The 26,195-nt window shown below is 48.8% G+C and overlaps 1 protein-coding gene across 2 annotated transcripts in view; it reads right to left on the reverse strand.

Moving 5' to 3' along the window:
• PCF11 (PCF11 cleavage and polyadenylation factor subunit) overlaps positions 1-11,608 on the reverse strand; it is a 29,877-nt gene extending 18,269 nt beyond the window's left edge. For both annotated transcript variants that reach the window (XM_038762111.1, XM_038762110.1), the window contains exons 1-2: positions 11,423-11,608; positions 1,314-1,439 (exon numbers count right to left, since the gene is read on the reverse strand). In XM_038762111.1, the coding sequence (XP_038618039.1) occupies positions 1,314-1,439; positions 11,423-11,608 (312 nt within the window). The remainder of the gene's footprint in view (positions 1-1,313; positions 1,440-11,422) is intronic.
• Between the last annotated feature and the right edge of the window lie 14,587 nt (positions 11,609-26,195).

A 26,195-nucleotide genomic window follows, 5' to 3' on the forward strand; every position in this document is an offset into this window, starting at 1 on the left:
TCCCTGTCAGCCCAAAAGTCCTATTCCTCCCTTGAATCCAGAGCAGGCTCAACCTCCCTGCCTGGATTACCACCTCCTTCGGAGCCTCAGGGAAGCAGAGTCGGCTCCCCGAGGAGGTCCTGTCAACGAAACCCAAAATCCACCTTTCAAACACAATTCAGTGCATAGTTAACAATCTCTTTCCTCTAGGAACTTAAATAAACTTTCAACAACACACCCATCTAAGCTGGCACCCTCTCAGACATCCACCACAAAGAGCAGTACTCGCCTTTTACCATCCAGACCAACCTGAACCTTTCGCCTGCCATCATCATCAATCGTATTTATTGAGCGCTTACTATGTGCAGAGCACTGCACTAAGCGCTTGGGAAGTACAAATTGGCAACATCTGTTTCTGCCAGGCACAGAAACAGATTAATGTCTGAACGTGGCTCTCGATCGCTTACGGGAGTCAGCAAAATCTAAGACCAGAACTTGTGCAAAACGAAAACTTCCATTCGAAAAATGAAGAAATCAAGGCTCCTGGGAGGACAGCTTTTTTCAGAACAGCGAGGAACACAAGCACTGGACTCCTACTAATCGGTGTTGGGGGAAGTTTAAGCTTTTTAACTAGAGAGAGGAAACACCTTAGGACGGGGCCCGCCGTGCCCCGGCCAAAAGAAAGCAATTAACAATAATAATGGTGGTATTTGTTAAGCGCTTAGTGTGCTGAGGTGGATACAAACAAATCGGGTTGGACACAGTCCTCGTCCCGCATGGGGCTCAGTCTCAATCCCCATGAGATGAGGTAAATTAAGCACGGAGAAGTTCAAGCGACTTGCCCACGGCCACACGGCAGACAAGTGCGGAGCCGGGATCAGAATCCTTGACCTTCTGACTCCCGGGGCCGTGCTCTATCCACTAAGCCACGCTGATAACGACAAAATCTGGAACAACTTCAATCTAGCTCAACTGGGAGAGGTTCGCCAGCCTTCCTAAAGCCCGCCGAAGGCAAGCACCGTCCAAAGAAAATCTGCTTCCCATTTCCCAACGGCTTTTAACCAGACCAGCTTCGTCTTCATACTGACAAAACCAACCGGGGTATCTTCTGACAAAATACTCCGCGCCGAACAGCCTGAAATTACGAAGCAAAATCCGGTTCCTGCCTCACCACAGAACACAAAAGCACTAACGTTCACCCCTTCCTCTCAAACGGCACCAGGAAAACTGCTGGTCCACTTTGCCACCAAAGAAAGCCCAACGCTGCAAGGCAAGTGTTTATTTTGGCAGGAACAAAACGTGATAAGAATACAAGTTTCTAAAAGCATATATACCTTTTCAAACACACAAATAAATGTCGCAACTAGGTTTTTAGTAAAGGCAGTAAGATATTCTCTTCCCACATTCTTCACAATGGAATCCATAAGGTACATAACAGGAAGCTTCTCAGTAGAAGGAGCCTGAATAAAAAGAAACTGAGAGAATTAGTACAAGGAAATGTCACTCAAAACTCTTTTAAAAATGAATTTCCCAACCCACAAATACAGACCTCTATTGGTTGGTACTAAATTTGATAAGGGTCCTCCAGACAACATAACAGATCACTGGCTTGACATTAATTTAACCCTTATGAGACTTGTGTTTAAGAAATTTTATGTTTCTTCTTAAATTTAACCTGGTTTTTGTTGAGCGTACAAAACAAGCTCATGACTGCCAGAAAAAAAAATGAACAAGCACGATTATTGGATGTACTCAATAGCTCTGAGCTCTCGTGAGCGGGCAGTCCTTTGTGTTGGAGGCAGGGAAGTTGGGTTGCAGGGGGAAAAAAATTTCAAAACAAAAAAACCCCAACTCTAGAACTCAAGCGTTGTTTCTGGATCCCTAACAGAGTCAAAAACGTGTGCCTAGACTTTGGTGTAAAACCAAATTTAGAGTTCTGGAAAAAATTCCAAGGAAATGAAGTGCTATATATATATATATATATGTACACACACACACACATATATATATATATATATTTTATATGTTGAATCCTAGTAGCCTTTCTTTCCAGTAAACACACATCCGGCAGACCCAGAATTACTTTACAATTCAAACCAACACAGTAAATCCCAGGTAGGCTTCAAAGCTGAAATGAGAGGCGTCCCTTAACTGCACGTGAGACACGCAACACGGTGGGGGTGGTTATTGATACAAGAAAAACGAAATCAAGTAGGTGAGTCTGGTAAGTCAGGTTGAACTTGAGACACGGCAACCGCGCGACCGATGGCCCCGAAGACGTTCTTCCCTCGCCGAGCACGCGACGAAAACGGGAGGGTTTTGGGGTTTTTTTTCCTTTTGAAACACACGGGCCGCCGGTACGAGATCGGAGCGGCAGCCACAGCGGCGTGAGGTCGACGCAGGTACAAGGTCCAAAGAAAATGAAGCGCCGTGGCCCCAATCCAATCGCAACGTCTAACCGGTCGGCTTTTAGAAGCAGAAGACACAGCAAGCTTGCAGAAAGCATCAGCAGGTACACAGACTTGTTGAAGAGCATTACAGGAAGGCACACCGTTCAAGTTACGTGTCGACCACGCTCCTCTTCCGCAGGAGCACCCCGGGGGGCGAAAACCGAGCCCCGCCCCGGGTCCCCCTCGGCCACCCCGTGCCCCCAGGTATCTCACCCCCTGAGCAACCATCACCCAGAGCTCACTGAAGCTAGGGTAGGCCCACGGTTCTCCAATACACGGCTGCCGCCTGGCTTCACAAAACCCGCTGCCCAGACAAGCGTGTGGAAGTGCTCTTGCTTTTGTTTTTTCCGGCTATTTCCCCCCCTTAACAATCGTCCGTGCTTAAGGAAGTGGTGAAGCCCTAGGTCCTAACAGTCCTGATTCGCCCCAAGGCGGTTTTAAAGGGGTCGGCCACGGCCAGGAGTTCCCAATGTCACATGTCGCAGAAAGTACAAGGGATGGGCATCTTGCTGACTTTAACCTTGGGTACCACGCCCTTTTGAAGTCAGGACACTGAGAGCTGTTAAAACTAAAGTTATCTGCTCAGTATGCTACTTCCAGAGGTATAGGGAAGGTTTGAGCGTGCTTATCACGTGTGAAGAGTCAAGTCCCAAGTTACCCTTCCCTGTCTGCATATTATGCTTTATAGCGGCAATATGCTTCCTGGGGTGGGGGTGGGGGGGTGGGGATGGGGGTAAGGGGGCAGGGGGAGGACAGGCTACAAAATAAAGGGGTACCTCTGGACTGGAGAAGCCCCACTTCAGCCAGATGGGGACTAAGTCAGCTGATTACCTTCCCCAGGACCCACCTCCGTAAAGTAATCCCCCAAATAGCATCTGTTCCTCATTCGCTTTGCTGAAATGGGGCCGGGGTGCGGGGGGAGAAGGGGAAAGAGAGGAGACGCAGCTGTCTCGATAATGAACCACCACAGGACGTGTTCTACCCAACTACTTCTCCACTTGGGGTTTCTGTGTGTAAGTCAGACTGTTGGACTTCGGATCAATACGGTTGGCTATGTTTCTGGACTTGGGATCAATACGGTTGGCTATGTTTCTGCTTTCTGAAGATTTCTACCAGCGGCAAAAGCATTTTAAAAGGGTCAGCTTTACAGACCACTTGGCTAAACCGTTCAGGACCCGAGAGGGAGACATTTTTAAAAAGTCATGTCATGCCATACTTGAAGAGCACAAAGAAAAGTAAATTTCGGAGGGTTACAGAGGATCGATTTCATCTCGAGGAACCAGGCCTTCCATAAGCCTCCAGTCCCAGCAATGTCTGCGCGTATCAGCATAGAGCAGGGATTTCCGGCCTATTTGCGACGGATTTTCCAAGCTTGCCCCACTTTAGAGCTCTGTAGTTTACAGATCAACAGTTTTGGAAAACTGCTTTACAAATAGGTCACTCCCCAGGAAAAATGTGATTTTTCACTGATCACGTTTTTTTTTAAGATGATATAAGCACGGGGCCTTCACTCGAGTGCTCACTGCTTCCCAGCCCCTTGAAAAGGACGAGCGATCCTCCTGGGAACGTGTGACACTAGACTCCGCTGGTTGCTCGAAAAGAGTGGAACCTTAGACCTAAAGAAGAACGAACCTTAGAGGTCACGTCACTCGGAGGACTTTTGTCTAAACAAAACCACGTAGAAAAAGTTGGGGGGTGGGGGGGTGGGGACAGATGCTACACTTTACAATGGGAAATAAAAAAGACAAATACATATTTTAGAGGTTTTATTCACAAACTTTATAATACCAGTCACACATTTCAAAACCATTTATTTAGGAGAAGAAGAAGAAAAAAAAGGCAGACCACTCAAGTGTTACACTAGACAGAAACCATCTCTAAACAACATGGTTTTTTGCTGTTGAAGTGGCCTTTTTGAGTGAGCTCGCTCTACTGAGAGGAGCTCCAACCTGTAACTCGGTAGTCGCTGACACGACCCGGGAGGAACTAACCCGTAAATACGGGCTTGAAGCGAGTGAGAGGCTGCTAGGAGGAGCAGCTAGGGATGGGCCTTGCCTCGGTTGAACAGCGATGTTGGCGTGCCCGCCCCCCTCTCGCCCCCCATCCTGCCCCCCGTCCCCCCCCCGCCACTCCCGCCTCCCGCTCCCCAAGAGACCCCACGAAACAGAGGTACCCAAAGCCAACCGGGAGGGTGGTGCTGAGGATGGGAAAGAGGTCCACCCCCTTCCCTGGAAAAGGGGGTGGGGAGGGGGAGAAGAGAAGGGCAAGGGAAGAGAAGCGCTCCCCTCCTCTCTTCCCCCTTTGCGTCACGTGCCTCCCGGGCACCATATTGGACTCCTACGGGCGGCCGCCCCCTTCCCCCCAACAACTCGCATCCCCCCTTTTGCGCTTCCTCCCACGTGTGCGCCTCCCAAATCGCCCTGAACGAGGGGGAGGTCTGCCTTTCACTCTGGAGCCCCCTTCCCAATCCTAAGAGCTGGGAAAACCATCCGTGCGCCCCCCTCCCACCATCCCCTGGGAGAAGCAGCGTGGCCTGGTGGCTAGAGCCTGGGCGCCGGAACGTCATGGGTTCTAATCCCGCCTCCGCCACCTGTCTGCTGGGGGGCCTTGGGCGAGCCACTTCGCTTCTCTGGGCCCTCGGTTCCCCAATCTGGAAAACGGGGGTGGAGACCGTGAGCCCCACGTGGCACAACCTGACTGCCTCGTAATGTACCCCGTCGCTTAGAACAGGGCCTGGCACGCCGTAATATCGTCGTTTATTATTACCCCGGCCCCGAGGGACGGACAACCGGGCTACCTTCTACCCACCCCATCGCTTAGAACCGTGCTTGGCACATTGTCAGCGCTTGTTAACTCCCCTCCTTATTAGTATTATTATTATTATCCCGGCCCCGAGAGACGGGGATGGTGGGGGGGGCGGACAACCAGACTACCTTCTACCCACCCCATTGCTTAGAACAGTGCTTGGCACATCGTAAAGCGCTTAACAAGTACCATTATTATTAGTATCATTACTACCCCAGCCCTAACCTATAGATGGACGGGGATCTGGGGGGGGAGGGGGGACAACATCCTGACTACCTTCTATCTACCCCACTTCTTGTCAGCTGTGTGACTTTGGACAAGTCACTTCACTTCTCTGGGCCTCAGTTCCCTCAACTGGAAAATGGGGATGAAGACTGTGAGCCGCCCCGGCGGGACAACCTCATCACCTTGAATCCCCTCCCGGCGCTTAGAACAGTGCTTTGCACATAGTAAGCGCTTAAGAAATGCCATTATTATTATTATTAGAACAGTGCTTGGCACGTCATAAGCCCTTAACAAGTACCACCCTTATTAGAATTATTATTAGCCCGGCCCCGAGGGGCGGACGGGGGACGGACAACCTGACTACCTTCTACCCATCCCAACGCTTGGAACAGAGTGTGGCACATCGGAAGCGCTTAGCAAGTACCCTCATTATTATTATTATTATTATTATTATTATTATTATTATTATTCCGGCCCCGAGAGGTGGACGGGGAGAGGAGGAAAGGGGTGGGGACTGGGGGAGGACCCTCCCTCCTTGCTTCCCTCTAGGCCCTGCCACGCTGCGTGTGGTTGGAGGCTGGGGAGGGGCAGGGGACAATAACGATGGTATTTGTTGGGTGCTTACTGTGTGCAAAGCACTGCTCTAAGCGCTGGAAACCCCCCCCACTAACACACACACACACATACATATACAGCCCTCTGCACACAGTAGGCGCTCAATAAATACGACTGAATGAACACACATACATACATACACGCACACACACACTCTCTCTCTCTCTCTCTCTCTCTCTCTCTCTCTCCCGGGGGTGGCAGGGCCTACCGAGCGGGGAAATGATGGTATTGGGCGCTTACTGTGTGCAAAGCACTGTTCTAAGTGCTGGACACCCCCCCCACACACACACATATACAGTGCTCTGCACACAGTAAGCACTCAATAAACATGATTGAATGAATATACACACATACACTTCCGGGATGGCAGGGCCTACTGATCGAGGAAACGAGAAGAATCATAGTGGCAAAGGGGGGGAGGAGCAGGGGACAATAATGACGGCATTTGTTGAGCACTTACTGTGTGCAAAGCACTGTTCTAAGCGCTGGACACACCCCCCAAATACACATACACAGTGCTCTGCACACAGTAGGCGCTCAATAAATATGATTGAATGAATATACACACGTACATTCTCTCAAAGGCAAAGGGGGGAGCAGGGCACAGTAATGACGGTATTTGTTGAGTGCTTACTGTGTGCAAAGCGCTGTTCTACGCGCTGGACACACCCCTACACACACACATACACAGTACTCTGTACACAGTAGGTGCTCAATAAATACGACTGAATGAATTTTCTCTCTCGCCCACCGATCGGGGAAACGAGAAGAATCATGGGGGGGGGGGGGGGGAGAAGACAATAATGACGGTATTTGTTGAGTGCTTACTGTGTGCAAAGCACTGTTCTAAGCGCTGAACGCCCCCCACACACATGTACAGTGCTCTGTACATAGTAGGCGCTCAATAAATACGATTGAATGAATATAAACACATACATATAAACACACACACACACTCTCTCCCCCGGGGGTGGCAGGGCCTACCGAGAGGGGAAACGAGAATAATAGTGGCGGGGGGGAGGAGGAGGAGAAAATAATGACGGTATTTGTTGGGCGTTTACTGTGTGCTAAGCGCTGTTCTAAGCGTTGGACACCCCCACACACAAATACAGTACAGTACTCTGTACACAGTAGGCGCTCAATAAACACGATTGAATGAAAATACACACGTACGTATACACACACTCTCTCCCGGGGGCGGCAGGGCCTACCGAGCGGGGAAACGAGAAGAATCATAGTGGCAAGGGCGGGGGTGTGGGGGGGGGGGGAGGGAGGAAGGAAGGAAGGAGGAGGGGTCAATAATGACGGTATTTGTTGGGCGCTTACCGTGTGGTAAGCACTGTTCTAAGCGTGGGACACCCCCCTACACACACATATACAGTGCTCCGCACACAGTAGGCGCTCAATAAATACGATTGAATGATCTCTCTCTCACACACACACAAACACACACACACACACAATCCCGGGGGCGGCAGGGCCTACCGACGGGGAAACGAGAAGGATCATAGTGGCAAGGGCGGGGGGGGCAGGGGACAGTAATGACGGTATTTGTTGAGCGCTTACTGTGTGCAAAGCGCTGTTCTAAGCGTTGGACACCCCCCCTACACACACACACACACACATATACAGTGCTCTGCACACAGTAGGCGCTCAATAAGTACGATTGAATGAATACACACACACACACACACACACACACACACACACTCTCTCTCTCTCTCTCTCTCGGCAAAGCCTAGCGAACGGGGAATCGAGAATAACAATAGTGGCAAAGGGGGGGGCAGGAGACAATAATGACGGTATTTGTTGAGCGCTCACTGTGTGCAAAGCGCTGTTCTAAGCGCTGGCCACCCCCTTATACACACACACACACACACACACACAGTGCTCTGCACACAGTAGGAGCTCAATAAATACGATTGAATGAATAAACACACACTCTCTCTCTCTCTCGCGGGTGGCAAAGCCTACCGAACGGGGAAACGAGAAGAATAATAGTGGCGGGGGCAGGGGACAGTAATGACGGTACTTGTTGAGCGCTTACTGTGTGCAAAGCGCTGTTCTAAGCGCTGGACACCCCCCTACACACACACACACTAATATACAGTACTCTACACACAGTAGGAGCTCAATAAATATGATTGAAAAGCCTGCCGAACGGGGAAACAAGAATAACAGTGGCCGGGGGGGGGGGGGGGGGGGGGGACAGTAATGACAGTATTTGTTGAGCGTTTACTGTGTGCAAAGCTCTGTTCTAAGCGCTGGACACACCCCAACACACACACACACACGTATACAGTACTCTACACACAGTAGGGGCTCAATAAATACGATTGAATGAAAACACACACACACACACACACACACTCTCTCTCTCTCTCTCAGCAAAGCCTACCGAACTGGGAAACGAGAAGAATAATAGTGGCAAGGGGGGGGGGGGGGGGCGGGGACAGTAATGACGGTATTTGTTGAGCGCTTACTGTGTGCCAAGCGCTGTTCTAAGCGCTGGACACCCCCCCCACACACACACACACAGTGCTCTGCACACAATAGGGGCTCAATAAATACGATTGAATGAATACACACACACACACACTCTCTCTCTCTCGGCAAAGCCTCCCGAACGAGGAAACGAGAAGAATAATAGTGGCAAGGGGGGTGGGGGGTGGCAGGGGACAGTAATGACGGTATTTGTTGGGCGCTTACTGTGTACAATGCGCTGTTCTAAGCGCTCAGTACAGTGCTCTGCACACTATAAACGCTCAATCCGACTGATTGATTGGACACCCCCCCTACACACACACTGTTGCGCACACACTAGGCGCTCAGTAAATACTACTGAATGAATATACACACATACACACACACACACACACACACACACTCTCTCTCTCTCTAATAAGCAAATAAAATAGACCGAATGAATACTCTCTGCCGGGGGTGTCAGGGGGCGCTCAGTAAATACTACTGAATGAATATACACACATACATACACACACACACTCTCACTCTCTCTCTCTCTCGGGGGCGCCCAATAAGCAAATAAAAGCGACTGAATGAATACACTCTCTCTGCCGGGGGTGTCAAGGGGCGCTCAATAAATAAATAAAAGCGACTGAATGAATACACTCTCTCTCTCTCTGCCGGGGGTGTCAGGGGGCGCTCAGTAAATACTACTGAATGGATATACACACATACATACACACACACACACTCTCACACTCTCTCTCTCCCGGGGGCGCCCAATAAGCAAATAAAAGAGACTGAATGAATACTCTCTCTCTGCCGGGGGTGTCAGGGGGCGCTCAATAAATAAATAAATAAATAAAAGGGACAAAATGAATACACTCTCTGTCTATGCCGGGGGTGTCAGGAGGCGCTCAGTAGATACTACTGAATGGATATACACACATACATATACATACACATACACACACACACTCTCTCTCTCTCTCTCTCTCTCTCTCTCTCTCTCTCTCTCTCTCTCCCGGGGGCGCCCAATAAGCAAATAAAAGCGACTGAATGAATACATTCTCTCTGCCGGGGGTGTCAGGGGGCGCTCAGTAAATACTACTAAATGAATATACACACACGCACGCACACACACACACACTCACTCTCTCTCTCTCGGGGGCGCCCAATAAGCAAATAAAAGAGACCGAATGAATACTCTCTCTCTGCCGGGGGTGTCGGGGGGCGCTCAATAAATAAATAAAAGCGACTGAATGAATACACTCCCTCTCTCTACCGGGGGTGTCAGAGGGCGCTCAGTAAATACTACTGAATGAATATACACACATACACACACACACACACACTCTCTCCCGGGGGCGCCCAATAAGCAAATAAAAGAGACTGAATGAATACTCTCTCTCTGCCGGGGGTGTCGGGGGGCGCTCAGTAAATAAATAAAAGAGACAGAATGAATACACTCTCTCTCTCTCTCTCTCTCTAGGCCGGGGGTGTCAGGGGGCGCTCAGTAGATACTACTGAATGGATATACACACATACATATATACACACTCTCTCTCTCTCTCTCTCTCCCCCGGGGGCGCCCAATAAGCAAATAAAAGCGACTGAATGAATACACTCTCTCTGCCGGGGGTGTCAGGGGGCGCTCAGTAAATACTACTGAGTGGATATACACACATACATACACACACTCTCCTCTCTCTCTCTCTCTCTCTCCCGGGGGCGCCCAATAAGCAAATAAAAGAGACTGAATGAATACTCTCTCTCTGCCGGGGGTGTCAGGGGGCGCTCAGTAAATAAATAAAAGCGACTGAATGAATACACTCTCTCTCTCTCTCTCTGCCGGGGGTGTCAGGGGGCGCTCAGTAAATACTACTGAATGAATATACACACATACACACACACACACACACACACACACACACTCCCTCTCTCTCTCCCTCTCTCTCTCCCGGGGGCGCCCAATAAGCAAATAAAAGAGACTGAATGAATACCCTCTCTCTGCCAGGGGTGTCAGGGGGCAATCAACAAATAAATAAATACGACTGAATGAATACACTCTCTCTCTTTCCCTCTGCCGGGGGTGTCAGGGGGCGCTCAGTAAATACTCCTGAATGAATATACACACATATACACACACACACACACACACACACACACTCTCTCTCTCTCTCTCTCTCCCGGGGGCGCCCAATAAGCAAATAAAAGCGACTGAATGAATACTCTCTCTCTGCCGGGGGTGTCAGGGGGCGCTCAGTAAATAAATAAAAGCGACTGAATGAATACACTCTCTCTCTCTCTCTCTGCCGGGGGTGTCAGGGGGCGCTCAGTAAATACTACTGAATGAATATACACACACACACACACACACACACACACACACACACACACACACACTCCCTCTCTCTCTCCCTCTCTCTCTCCCGGGGGCGCCCAATAAGCAAATAAAAGAGACTGAATGAATACCCTCTCTCTGCCAGGGGTGTCAGGGGGCAATCAACAAATAAATAAAAGCGACTGAATGAATACACTCTCTCTCTTTCCCTCTGCCGGGGGTGTCAGGGGGCGCTCAGTAAATACTCCTGAATGAATATACACACACACACACACACACACTCTCTCTCTCTCTCTCTCCCGGGGGCGCCCAATAAGCAAGTAAAAGCGACTGAATGAATACTCTCTCTCTGCCGGGGGTGTCGGGGGGCGCTCAATAAATAAATAAATAAATGTGGCTGAATGAATACACTCTCCGTGTGTGTGTGTGTGTGTCGGGGGTGTCAAGGCCTACCTACCGAGCGGGGAAACGAGAAGAGTGTCGAGGAGGGAAAGGGGGGGAGGGGAAGGAAGGGGGAGGAGGGGGGGAGTATAAAAACCTTGGCGGTTTGGGCCTCGATGAGCGAGACGATCTCCTTGGCGAAGGGCAGGTTCTCCTCGGCCAGGATGGTGAGCATGTTGATGTGCGGCTTGCTGTTGAAGGTGAGGTCTTCGAGGGACGACTGGTAATCCCGGCAGGCGTCGTCCCGGGCCCCCGCGGGGCCGGACTCGCCCGCCTCCGCCATGGCGACCGAGCCCCCCCCCCCAATCCCGGTTCTCCCAATCCCGGTTCTCCCGCTCCCGTCCCTCACCCCACCCTTCCTCCTCGTCCCGGTCCTGGCGGCCCCGGCCTTCACCGCATGCCGGCCGGGGGGGACGCGGGGGGCCGGCGCGGGGTGGGGAGGAGGAAGAAGAGGAGGAAGGGGAGGAGGAGATGGGGTCGCCGCCGCCGAGGTGCTGCCGGGGGTCGTCGAGGTGGTCGCCGCCGCCGTCGCGCTCCCCTCACGCGCGCACAAAATGGCGGCCGCGGCGGCGGCTCCGAAAATGTCTCCGCTCCCAACCGCCGCGTCGGGCCGAGTGAACGCGGCCGCCGCGGGCGACGCGGGCAGCGCGCCCTCCCATTGGCCGGCGCCCCGGAGGCGCGCCCTCCGATTGGCCGCCCGGCGCGACGTCACCGCCCCCCCCGCCCGACCGCGGCGGCGTGACGGGCGGCGGCGGGGGGGGAGCGCGCCCTCCGATTGGCCGCTCCGCCTGACGTCACCGCCCCCAACCGCCGCGTCGTACGGAAAGAACGCGGCCGCGGCGGCGGCGTGACGGGCGGGGGGGGGGAGCGCGCCCTTCGATTGGCCGCTCCGCGTGACGTCACCGACCCCAACCGCCGCGTCGTACTAAATGAACGCGGCGGTGGGGGGGACGCACACGATGGGGAGCGCGCCCTCCGAATGGCCGCTCCGCGTGACGTCACCATTCCCAACCGCCGCGTCGTATGAAAGGAACGCGGCGGCGTGACAGGGTGGCGGGAGCGTGCCCTCCTATTAGCTGCCCAGCGTGACGTCACTGCCCCCCCCACCGCCGCCGCGTCGTATTAAACGAACAGGGCCGCGGCGGCGTGACGGGCGGGGGGGGTGAGCGCGCCCTCCGAATGGCCGCTCCTTCTGACGTCACCTCCCCCAACCGCCGCGTCGTACTAAAGGAACGCAGCCGCGGCGGTGGGGGGGCGCACACGATGGGGAGCACGCCCTCCGATTGGCCGTTCCGCGTGACGTCACCGACCCCAACCGCCGCGTCGTACTAAATGAACGCGGCCGCGGTGGTGGGAGGGCTCACGCGACGCGGGGAGTGCGCCCTCCGAATGGCCGCTCCGCGTGACGTCACCGACCCCAACCGCCGCGTCGTATGAAAGGAACGCGGTGGCGTGACGGGGTGGGCGGGAGCGTGCCCTCCTATTAGCTGCCCGGTGTGACGTCACCGTCCCCCCACCGCCGCCGCGTCGTGACGAAAGGAAGAGCGCGCCCTCCGATTGGCCGGCAGCTCGGAGGCGCGCCCTCCTGTTGGCTGCCCGGCGTGACGTCAACCGCCCCAACCGCCGCGTCGTACGAAACGACCGCGGCCGCGGCGGCGTGACGGGCGGGGAGCGCCCCCTCCTATTGGCTGTTCTGCGCGACATCACCAATCCCAACCACCTAATCGAACGAAATGAACGGGAGGGGGCGCACGGGACGGTGAGCGCGCCCTCCGATTGGCCGGCGTCTCGGAGGCGCGCCCTCCTATTGGGTGCTCCGCGTGACGTCACCGCTCCCGACCGTCGCGTCGTACGAAGTGAACGCACCCTCCGATTGGCCGGCGTCTCGGAGGCGCGCCCTCCTATTGGCTGCCCGGCGTGACGTCACCGCCCCCAGCCGCCAGGTCGTATGAAATGAACGCGGCTGGGTGGGGGCGCGCGCGCCCTCCGATTGGCCGGGGGCTCGGAGGCGCGCCCTCCTATTGGCTACTTAGCGTTCCGTGTGACGTCACCACGCCCCCCCGCCGTGTAAGCGTGGGGGGCCGGCCTCCTTGGGCCGTTCATAGGTCGCCATGGCAACCGCCCTCAGGGAGGCCTTCATGGCCGACCCGCCGCCATTGCGTCTGTGGCCTGGCCTTCATTCATTCATTCATTCATTCAATCAATCGTATTTATTGAGCGCTTACTGTGTGCAGAGCACTGTACTAAGCGCTTGGGAAGTACAAGTTGGCAACACATAGAGACGGTCCCTACCCAACAGTGGGCTCACAGTCTAGAAGGGGGAGACAGAGAACAAAACAAAACATATTAACAAAATAAAATAAATAGAATAAATATGTACAAATAAAATAGAGTAATAAATACGTACAAACATATATCCATATATACAGGTGCTGTAGGGAGGGGAAGGAAGACGGGCGGATGGGGAAGGGGAGGAGGGGGAAAGGAAGGAGGGGGCTCAGTCTGGGAAGGCCTCCTGGAGGAGGTGAGCCCTCAGTATGATGTGCATTTAGCTTTAATTCTATTTATTCTGACGACTTGATACCTGTCCACATGAATTGTTTTGTTGTCTGTCTCCTCCTTCAATCAATCAATCGTATTTATTGAGCGCTTACTGTGTGCACAGCAGTGTACTAAACGCTTGGGAAGTCCAAGTTGACAACATATAGAGACAGTCCCTACCCAACAGTGGGCTCAAGGTCTAAAAGGGGGAGACAGAGAACAAAACCAAACATACTAACAAAATAAAATAAATAGAATAGATATGGACAAGTAAAATAAATAGAGTAATAAATATGTCCAAACATATATCCATATATACAGGTGCTGTGGGGAAGGGAAGGAGGTAAGATGGGGGGGATGGAGAGGGGGGCAAGGGGGAGAGGAAGGAAGGGGCCCTCGGGAGAGGCGCCGCCCTTGGGTGTCAAATACCACCATCATGGCTCTGAATGATCAGAGAAAGCAGCGTGGCTCAGTGGAAAGAGCCCGGGCTTGGGAGTCAGAGGTCATGGGTTCAAATCCCAGCTCCACCAATTGTCAGCTGGGTGACTTTGGGCAAATCACTTCACTTCTGTGGGCCTCAGTTCCCTCATCTGGAAAATGGGGATGAAGACTGTGAGCCCCCCGTGGGACAACCTGATCACCTTGTAACCTCCCCAGCGCTTAGAACAGTGCTTGGCACATAGTAAACGCTCAATAAATGCCATTATTATTATTATCAGTACATTATTTCAGAGTCTATCCTTCAAGGTAGACTTCAAGACTTACATTTTTGGAGAAGCAGCGTGGCTCAGTGGACAGAGCACGGGCTTTGGAGTCAGAGGTCGTGGGTTTGAATCCCGGCTCCGCCACATGCCTGCTGTGTGACCTTTGGGCAAGTCACTTCGCTTCTCTGAGCCTCAGTTCCCTCATCTGGAAAATGGGGATTAAGACTGTGAGCCCTGCGTGGGACAACCTGATCACCTTGTATTCCCCCCAGTGCTTAGAACAGTGCTTTGCACATAGTAAGCACTTAACAAATGTTATTATTATTATTATTATTATTATTATTATTCAAGTTAAATGAAAAATAACTTGAGGGTATAGATGTCTACTAACTCTTTTACACTTTCCCAAGTGCTTTAGTACAATGATCTGTGCTCGTTACTGTGCTCATTCAGAGAAGCAGCGTGGCTCAGTGGAAAGAGCCCAGGCTTTGGAGTCAGAGATCATGGGTTCAAATCCCGCTCCTCCAATTGTCAGCTGGGTGACTTTGGGCAAGTCCCTTCACTTCTCTGTGCCACAGTGACCTCATCTGTAAAATGGGGATGAAGACTGTGAGCCCTGCGTGGGACAACCTGATCACTTTGTAACCTTCCCAGCGCTTAGAACAGTGCTTTGCACATAGTAAGCGCTTAATAAATTCCATCATTATTATTTGTATTATTAGTAGAAAGAGCCCAAGCTTGGGAGTCAGAGGTCGTGGGTTCTAATCCTGGCTCCTCCACTTGTCAGCTGTGTGACTTTGGACAAGTCACTTCACTTCTCTGTGCCTCAGTGACCTCATCTGTAAAATGGGATGAAGACTGTGAGCCCCACGGGGGACAATCTGATCACTTTGTAACCTCCCCAGCGCTTAGAACAGTGCTTTGCGCATAGTAAGTGCTTAATAAATGCCATCATTATTATTATTTTAACCAATTGATCCAAAAGCGAGGGCTGATCTAATTCACCACCTACTACTTGGGCCAGTCTTGTTCACGGAATTGAGATCGCAAATTATATCAACATTGTTTTCTTGGTTTTGCACTTTAGATGCAGTTGAGTCTGTGAGCCCTCTCCTTTGAACAGTGCTTTGCACAGAGCAAGCGCTTAATAAATGCCATCATTATTATTATTTTAACGAATTGATCCAAAAGCGAGGGCTGATCTAATTCACCACCTACTACTTGGGTCAGTCTTGATCACGGAATTGAGATCGCAAATTAACAACATTGTTTTCTTGGTTTTGCACTTTAGATGCAGTTGAGTCTGTGAGCCCTCTCCTTTGAACAGTGCTTTGCACAGAGCAAGCGCTTAATAAATGCTTCATTATTATTATTATTATTATTATTATTATTATTATTATTATAACCAATTGATCCAAAAGCGAAGGCTGATCTAATTCACCACCTACTACTTGGGTCAGTCTTGATCACGGAATTGAGATCGCAAATTAACAACATTGTTTTCTTGGTTTTGCACTTTAGATGCAGTTGAGTCTGTGAGCCCTCTCCTTTGAACAGTGCTTTGCACAGAGCAAGCGCTTAATAAATGCCACCATTATTATTATTTTAACCAATTGATCCAAAAGCGAGGGCTAATCTAATTCACCACCTACTACTTGGGTCAGTCTTGATCACGGAATTGAGATCGCAAATTAACAACATTGTTTTCTTGGTTTTGCACTTTAGATGCAGTTGAGTCTGTGAGCCCTCTCCTTTGAACAGTGCTTTGCACTGAGCAAGCGCTTAATAAATGCTTCATTATTATTATTATTATTATTATTATTATTATTATAACCAATTGATCCAAAAGCGAAGGCTGATCTAATTCACCACCTACTACTTGGGCCAGTCTTGTTCACGGAATTGAGATCGCAAATTATATCAACATTGTTTTCTTGGTTTTGCACTTTAGATGCAGTTGAGTCTGTGAGCCCTCTCCTTTGAACAGTGCTTTGCACAGAGCAAGCGCTCAATAAATGCCACCATTATTATTATTTTAACCAATTGATCCAAAAGCGAGGGCTGATCTAATTCACCACCTACTACTTGGGTCAGTCTTGTTCACGGAACTGAGATTGCAAATTATTAACATTGTTTTCTTGGGTTTGCACTTTAGATGCAGTTGAGTCTGTGAGCCCTCTCCTTTGAACAGTGCTTTGCACAGAGCAAGCGCTTAATAAATGCCATCATTATTATTATTATTATTTGAAAGAGTTTTGCAGTTTCCAATTGAGTACCCAGCCCTTGACACCACCACAACTAAGCTGAAAACTCATCATAAATAAACTCATTTATTTATTTATTTTACTTGTACATATCTATTCTATTTATTTTATTTCGTTAGTATGTTTGGTTTTGTTCTCTGTCTCCCCCTTTTAGACCGTGAGCCCACTGTTGGGTAGGGACTGTCTCTATATGTTGCCAACTTGGACTTCCCAAGCGCTTAGTCCAGTGCTCTGCATACAGTAAGCGCTCAATAAATACGATCGAATGAGTGAAAAGAGCCTGAATCCAATCTTTCTGACTTGTGAACACTACAGCCCACTCCCCGAAAGCCTCACCACCCCCTTGAAAACTTGGCACCTAAGGGACAACCTGATCACCTTGTAACCCCCCCAGCGCTTAGAACAGTGCTTTGCACATAGTAAGTGCTTAATAAATGCCATCATTATTATTATTATAACAACCTTTGATCACCTTGTAACCCCCCCAGCGCTTAGAACAGTGCTTTGCACAGAGTAAGTGCTTAATAAATGCCATCATTATTATTATTATAACAACCTTTGCTCACCTTGTAACCCCCCCGGCGCTTAGAACAGTGCTTTGCACAGAGTAAGTGCTTAATAAATGCCATCATTATTATTATTATAACAACCTTTTTTTAGACTGTGAGCCCACTGTTGGGTAGGGACTGTTTCTATATGTTGCCAACTTGCACTTCCCAAGCGCTTAGTACAGTGCTCTGCACACAGTAATTGCTCAATAAATACAATTGATTGATTGATTGATTGATTGATTGAACCCACTGGGAAGTGCAAGGGGATCAGACTTGGATTACAGCTTTTCCGGAGTTTTTCTAGAAAAACGTTCAGGACCTGTCACCCCCTCCTCCTCAAAAAAAAAAAAAAATCCGCCTCCGCATCAAACAAATATTCCGCACCGTTGGCTCTAAAGCCCTCGACCACCTTGCCCCCTCCTACAATCAATCAATCAATCGTATTTATTGAGCGCTTACTGTGTGCAGAGCTCTGTATTAAGCGCTTGGGAAGTCCAAGTTGGCAACATATAGAGACGGTCCCTACCCAACAGCGGGTTCACAGTCTAAAAGGGGGAGACAGAGAACAAAACCAAACATACTAACAAAATAAAATAAATAGAATAGATAGGTACAAGTAAAATAAATAGAGTAATAAATATGTACAAACATATACATATATACAGGTGCTGTGGGGAAGGGAAGGAGGTAAGATGAGGGGGATGGAGAGGGGGACGAGGGGGAGAGGAAGGATTAATAAATGCCATTATTATTATTATTTTTTTTTGCCGCACCATGCTACTCCAGCCCAGCCTGCGCACTTCGCTCCTCTGGTGCTAACCACTGTGCCTCAGTTTCACCTAGCTGGCTGCTGATTCTTAGCCCGTCTCATGCCACTGTCCTGGAAAGCCCTCCCTCCTCAAATCCGGCAATCCCTCTCCCACCCTTCAAAGCCTTATTGAAGACCCATCTCTTCCAAGAGGCCTTCCCAGATTAAGCCCCTCCTTTCCTCTTCTACCATTCATTCATTCAATCGTATTTATTGAGCGCTTACTGTGTGCAGAGCACTGGACTAAGCGCTTGGGAAGTACAAGTGGGCAACGCTCCCTTCTTCGTTGCCCTGGCTTGCTCCCTTTGTCCATCCATTCATTCAATCGTGTTTATTGAGCGCTTACTGTGTGCAGAGCACTGTACTAAGCGCTTGGGAAGTACAAGTTGGCAACACTACACTACAACAGTACAAGTTGTCTTCCCCTCTCCCAGCCCCTTAGCACTTATGTCCCTATCTGTCATTTATTTATTTATATTCATAATAATAATAATGTTATTATTATCTAATAATAATAATCTATAATCTAGACTGTGAGCCCACTGTTGGGTAGGGACCGTCTCTATATGTTGCCAACTTGTACTTCCCAAGCGCTTACTACAGTGCTCTGCACACAGTAAGCGCTCAATAAATACGATTGATTTATTATGCGCTTACTACGTGCACAGCACTGTTCTAAGCGCTGGGGAGGTTACAAGGTGATCAGGTTGTCCCACGGGGGGCTCACAGTCTTAATCCCCATTTTCCAGGTGAGGTCACTGAGGCCCAGGGAAGTGAAGTGACTTGCCCAAAGTCACCCAGCTGACGATAGGCAGAGCCAGGATTTGAACCCCTGTCTCCCCCCCTCCTCTAGGCTGTAAGCTCGCTGTTTATAGTTGTGCTCTCCCAAGTGCTTAGTACAGTGCTTTGCACACAGTAAGCGCTCAGTAAATCCACCTTGTAACCGCCCCAGCGCTTAGAACAGTGCTTTGCACATAGTAATAATAACAATAATGGCATTTATTAAGTGCTTACCATGTGCAAAGCACTATTCTAAGCGCTGGGGAGGTTACAAGGTGATCAGGTTGTCCCACGGGGGGCTCACAGTCTTCATCCCCATTTTACAGATGAGGTAACTGAGGCCTAGAGAAGTGAAGTGACTTGCCCAAAGTCGCACAGCTGATAGTTGGCAGAGCGGGACTTGAACCCGTCTCCCCCCCTCCTCTAGGCTGTAAGCTCGCTGTTTATAGTTGTGCTCTCCCAAGTACTTAGTACAGTGCTTTGCACACAGTAAGCGCTCAGTAAATCCACCATGTGACCGCCCCAGCGCTTAGAACAGTGCTTTGCACATAATAATAATAATAATAATAATAATAATAATGGCATTTATTAAGCCCTTACTATGGGCAAAGCACATAATAATAATAATAATAATGGCATTTATTAAGAGCTTACTATGTGTAAAGCACTGTTCTAAGTGCTGGGGCGGATACAAAGTGATCAGGTTGTCCCACTTGGGGCTCCCAGTCTTATTCTGCATTTTCCAGATGAGGCAACTGAGGCCCAGAGAAGTGAAGTGAGTTGCCCAAAGTCCCCCAGCTGACAATTGGTGGAGCAGGGATTTGAACCCATGACTTCTGACTCCAAAGCCCGGGCTCTTTCCACTGAGCCACGCTGTATATGGACATGTCAGAGTCGAGGCACCGAGGCCTAGAGGTAAAGAGAAGCAGCGTGGCTCAGTGGAAAGAGCCCGGGCTTGGGAGCCACAGGTCATGGGTTCTAATCCCGGCTCCACCACTTGTCAGCTGGGTGACTTGGGGCAAGTCACTTAACTTCTCTGGGCCTCAGTTCCCTCATCTATAAAATGGGGATGAAGACTGTGAGCCCCCCCCCATGGGACAACCTCATCACCTTGTAACCTCCCCAGCGCTTAGAACAGTGCTTTGCACATGGTAAGCGCTTAATAAATGCCATTATTATTATTATTATTATTATTATTCTCTGGGCCTCATCCATAAAATGGGGATGAAGATTGTGAGCCCCCCCATGGGACAACCTCATCACCTTGTAACCTCCCCAGCGCTTAGAACAGTGCTTTGCACATGGTAAGCGCTTAATACATGCCATTATTATTATTATTATTATTATTATTATTATTCTCTGGGCCTCATCCATAAAATGGGGATGAAGACTGTGAGCCCCCCGTGGGACAACCTGATCACCTTGTAACCTCCCCAGCGCTTTAGAACAGTGCTTGGCACAGAGTAAGCGCTTAATAAATGCCATCATTATTATCACTATTATTATTCTCTGTGCCTCAGGTCCCTCATCTGTCAAATGGGGATTAAGACTGTGGGACAACCTGATCACCCTGTAACCTCCCCAGCGCTTAGAACAGTGCTTTGCACATAGTAAGTACTTAATAAATGCCATCATTATTATTATTATTATTCTCTGGGCCTCATCCATAAAATGGGGATTAAGACTGTGAGCCCCCCGTGGGACAACCTGATCACCTGGTATCCCCCCCCAGCGCTTAGAACAGTACTTGGCACATAGTAAGCACTTAACAAATGCGATCATTATTATTATTATTATTATTAAAGTGACTTGCCCAAGGTCACTCAGCAGGCCAATGGCAAACTAGGATTTGAACCCAGATCTGCCGACTCTCAGGCTTATGCTCTTTCCACCGGGAGACCCTGCAGATTAGCAGGTTTGCTCAGCGTTTGATTTGATTCCCATATTTACATATTCCCATATTTACATTCCCATATGTACATATTTATTCTATTTATTTTGTTAATATGTTTTGTTTTGTCGTCTGTCTCCCCCTTCTAGACGGTGAGCCCGCTGTTGGGTAGCGCCCGTCTCTAGATGTTGCCAACTTGGACTTCCCAAGCGCTTAGTACAGTGCTCTGCACACAGTAAGCGCTCAATAAATACGGGGACGCCCTCCTGAGAGCTCACCTCCTCCAGGAGGCCTTCCCACACTGAGCCCCCTTTTTCCTCTCCCCTTCCCCATCCCCCCCGCCCTACCTCCTTCCCCTCCCCACAGCACCTGTATATCCATTTATGTACATATTTATCATTCTATTTATTTTAGTTGTACATATTTACTACTCTAGTGGAAAGAGCCCGGGCTTTGGAGTCAGAGGTCATGGGTTCAAACCCCGCCCCGCCACTTGTCAGCTGGGTGACTCTGGGCAAGTCACTTCCCTTCTCTGGGCCTCAGTTCCCTCATCTGTCAAATGGGGAGTAAAACTGGGAGCCCCCCGTGGGACAACCTGATCACCTTGTAACCTCCCCAGAGCTTAGAACAGTGCTTTGCACATAGTAAGAGCTTAATAAATGCCATTATTATTATTATTATTATCTAGCTCTAATTCTATTTAATTTTGATGGATTTGACTCCTGTCTCCAAGTTTTGTTTTGTTGCCTGTCTCCCCCTTCTAGACTGTGAGCCCATTTTTGGGTAGGGACCGTCTCTATATGTTGCCGACTTGGACTTCCCAAGCGCTTAGCACAGTGCTCTACACACAGTAAGTGCTCAATAAATACGATTGAATGAATGCATACTGGACTATTCTATACTGTACTATTGAGAAGCAGCGTGGCGCAATAGAAAGAGCCCGGGCTTTGGAGTCAGAGGTCATGGGTTCAAATCCCGGCTCCGCCGATTGTCAGCTGTGTGACTTTGGGCAAGTCACTTCACTTCTCTGGGCCTCAGTTCCTCATCTGTAAAATGGGGATGAAGACTGTGAGCCCCCTCATGGGACACCCGAGAGCTCACCTCCTCCAGGAGGCCTTCCCAGACTGAGCCCCTTCCTTCCTGTCCCCCTCTCCATCCCCCCCATTTTACCTCCTTCCCTTCCCCACAACACCTGTATATATGTTTGTACATATTTATTACTCTATTTATGTATTTATTTATTTTACTTGTACATATCTATCCTATTGATTTTATTTTGTTAGTATGTTCGGTTTTGTTCTCTGTCTCCCCCTTTTAGACTGTGAGCCCACTGTTGGGTAGGGACTGTCTCTATATGTTGCCAATTTGTACTTCCCAAGCGCTTAGTACAGTGCTCTGCACATAGTAAGCGCTCAATAAATACGATTGATGATGATGATGATGGCAACCTGATCACCTTGTAACCTCCCCAGCGCTTAGAACAATGCTTTGCACGTAGTAAGCGCTAAATAAATGTCACCATTATTATTATGAATGAATTCCCAGTTGCTGATAAGTGAGAGACTCCCTTATCTAACTCTTTGGCCTTGCAAATAGCCAGTTGAGACTAGCTGAGAAGAGGGGAAGGGGGGGCCAATAAGTGGATGGGGAGGGTTGAAGAAAAAGTTAGGGATGTTAAAAGTTAAAAAAAGAAACCCCAAATCACCTTTCCTTTTGTTTTTTCAAGTCCCTACGAGCTGCGAAGAGGAAGCTAACAACAGCAGCAATAACAACAAAGCATCAAAGCATCTTTAACAAAGTGCCAAGTGCCTTTGAGTAGCTTGTCCTGGGGGGAGAACACGAGGAGCCTTTGTGGGGTAGGGACCGTCCCTCTAGGTTGCCAACTTGTCCTTCCCAAGCGCTTAGTACAGTGCCCTGCACACAGTAAGTGCTCAATAAATACGATTGAATGAATGAATGAAGAGGTTTCAGTCTAGAAGGGGAGACAGACAATTACAAGAAATTACGGATGATTTATATTAGTGCTGGGTGGCTGAGAATGGAGCCACGCTCTGCACACAGTAAGCGCTCAGTAAATGCGATTGAGTGAATGAATGAATAATCCCCATTGTACAGATGAGGGAACTGAGGCACAGAGAATAATAATAATAATAATGGCATTTATTACGCGCTTAATCTGTGCAAAGCACTGTTCTAAGCGCTGGGGAGGTTACAAGGTGATCAGGTTGTCCCACGGGGGGGCTCACAGTCTGCATCACATTTATTACTGTATTTATCTTACTTGTACATATCTATTCTATTTATTTTATTTTGTTAGTATGTTTGGTTTTGTTCTCTGTCTCCTCCTTTTAGACTGTGAGCCCACTGTTGGGTAGGGACTGTCTCTATATATGTTGCCAATTTGTACTTCCCAAGCGCTTAGTACAGTGCTCTGCACACAGTAAGCGCTCAATAAATACGATTGAGTGAATGAATGAAGAGCTTTCAGTCTAGAAGGGGAGACAGACATTTAAAAGAAATTACGGATGATTTACATTAGTGCTGTGGGGCTGAGAATGGAGCCACGCTCTGCACACAGTAAGCGCTCAGTAAATGCGATTGAGTGAATGAATGCATAATCCCCATTGTACAGATGAGGGAACTGAGGCACAGAGAATAATAATAATAATAATAATGATGGCATTTATTACGCGCTTAATCTGTGCAAAGCACTGTTCTAAGCGCTGGGGAGGTTACAAGGTGATCAGGTTGTCCCACGGGGGGGGGGCTCACAGTCTTCATCACATTTATTACTCTATCTTGTACATATCTATTCTATTTATTTTATTTTGTTAGTATGTTTGGTTTTGTTCTCTGTCTCCTCCTTTTAGACTGTGAGCCCGCTGTTGCGTAGGGACTGTCTCTATGTGTTGCCAACTTGGACTTCCCAAGCGCTTAGTACAGTGCTCTGTACACAGTAAGCGCTCAATAAATACGATTGAATGAATGAATGAATGAGGAGCTTTCAGTCTAGAAAGGGAGACAGACATTTAAAATAAATTACGGATGATTTACATTAGTGTTGCGGGGCTGAGAATGTAGCCACGCTCTGCACACAGTAAGCGCTCAAGAAATACGATTGAGTGAATGAATGAATAATCCCCATTGTACAGATGAGGGAACTGAGGCACAGAGAATAATAATAATAATAATGGCATTTATTACGCGCTTAATCTGTGCAAAGCACTGTTCTAAGCGCTGGGGAGGTTACAAGGTGATCAGGTTGTCCCACGGGGGGGGCTCACAGTCTTCAATCTTACTTGTACATATCTATTCTATTTATTTTATTTTGTTAGTATGTTTGGTTTTGTTCTCTGTCTCCTCCTTTTAGACTGTGAGCCCACTGTTGGGTAGGGACTGTCTCTATATATGTTGCCAATTTGTACTTCCCAAGCGCTTAGTACAGTGCTCTGCACACAGTAAGCGCTCAATAAATACGATTGAGTGAATGAATGAAGAGGTTTCAGTCTAGAAGGGGAGACAGACATTTAAAAGAAATTACGGATGATTTACATTAGTGCTGGGGGGCTGAGAATGGAGCCACATTCTGCACACAGTAAGCGCTCAATAAATGCGATTGAGTGAATGAATGAATAATCCCCATTGTACAGATGAGGGAACTGAGGCACAGAGAATAATAATAATAATGATAATGGCATTTATTACGCGCTTAATCTGTGCAAAGCACTGTTCTAAGCGCTGGGGAGGTTACAAGGTGATCAGGTTGTCCCACGGGGGGGGCTCACAGTCTTCAATCTTACTTGTACATATCTATTCTATTTATTTAATTTTGTTAGTATGTTTGGTTTTGTTCTCTGTCTCCTCCTTCTAGACTGTGAGCCTGCTGTTGGGTAGGGACTGTCTCTATGTGTTGCCGACTTGTACTTCCCAAGCGCTTAGTACAGTGTCCTGCACACAGTAAGCGCTCAATAAATACGATTGAATGAATGAATGAGGAGCTTTCAGTCTAGAAGGGGAGACAGACATTTAAAATAAATTACGGATGATTTACATTAGTGTTGTGGGGCTGAGAATGGAGCCACGCTCTGCACACAGTAAGCGCTCAAGAAATACGATTGAGTGAATGAATGCATAATCCCCATTTTACAGATAAGGGAACTGAGGCACAGAGAAAAATAATAATAATAATAATGGCATTTATTAAGCACTTACTCTGTGCAAAGCACTGTTCTAAGCGCTGGGGAGGTTACAAGGTGATGAGGTTGTCCCACGGGGGGGCTCACAGTCTTCATCACATTTATTACTCTATTTATTTATTGATCTTACTTGTACATATCTATTCTATTTATTTTATTTTGTTAGTATGTTTGGTTTTGTGCTCTGTCTCCTCCTTCTAGACTGTGAGCCCGCTGTTGGGTAGGGACCGTCTCTAGATGTTGCCGACTTGTACTTCCCAAGCGCTTAGTCCAGTGCTCTGCACACAGTAAGCGCTCAATAAATACGATTGATTGATTGATTCATCCCCATTTTACAGATGAGGGAATGGAGGCCCAGAGAAGTGAAGTGACTTGCCCAAAGTCACACAGTTGACAGTTGGCGGAGCTTGTACTTGTGAGAACAGTACCCGTTCTCAACTCTTATGATGATGATGGCATTTATTAAGCGCTTACTATGAGCAAAGCACTGTTCTAAGCACTGGGGAGGCTACAAGGTGATCAGGTTGTGCCACGGGGGGCCTCACAGTATTAATCCCCACTTTACAGATGAGGGAACTGAGGCCCAGAGAAGTGAAGTGACTCGCCCAAAGTCACACAGCTGACAAGTGGCGGAGCCGGGATTTGAACCCGTGACCTCTGACTCCAAAGCCCGGGCTCTTTCCACTGAGCCGCGCTTAAAGCACATACGGAGCTTGGCAAATAATAAACACTTAACAAATGCCACAATTATTAATCAATCAGTCAATCGTATTTGTTGAGCGCTTACTGTGTGCAGAGCACTGTACTAAGCGCTTGGGAAGTACAAGTTGGCAACATATAGAGACGGTCCCTACCCAACAGTGGGCTCGCAGTCTAAAAATTATTACCAAGGATAGTCCAGATAGTCTGACACCTATCCTCCCTGCGGACAGCGTATAATCAGAAATATACAGGAAAGAGGGTCACAAAATAGAAAATCACGAAAACCCTTTTTTTCTACTATCTGGAATGGCCTGTTTTGGCATTTGATGAAAATGGTGTTGTATGTATATCTGTTTCATTGTTTTTTCCTCTATAGTGTTAACTCCTGGAAGGCAGGGATTCGGCCTACTGAATCTACTGGACTCTCCCACAT

The sequence above is a fragment of the Tachyglossus aculeatus genome, chromosome 20 (assembly GCF_015852505.1).
Source record: "Tachyglossus aculeatus isolate mTacAcu1 chromosome 20, mTacAcu1.pri, whole genome shotgun sequence".
Taxonomy (NCBI): domain Eukaryota; kingdom Metazoa; phylum Chordata; class Mammalia; order Monotremata; family Tachyglossidae; genus Tachyglossus; species Tachyglossus aculeatus.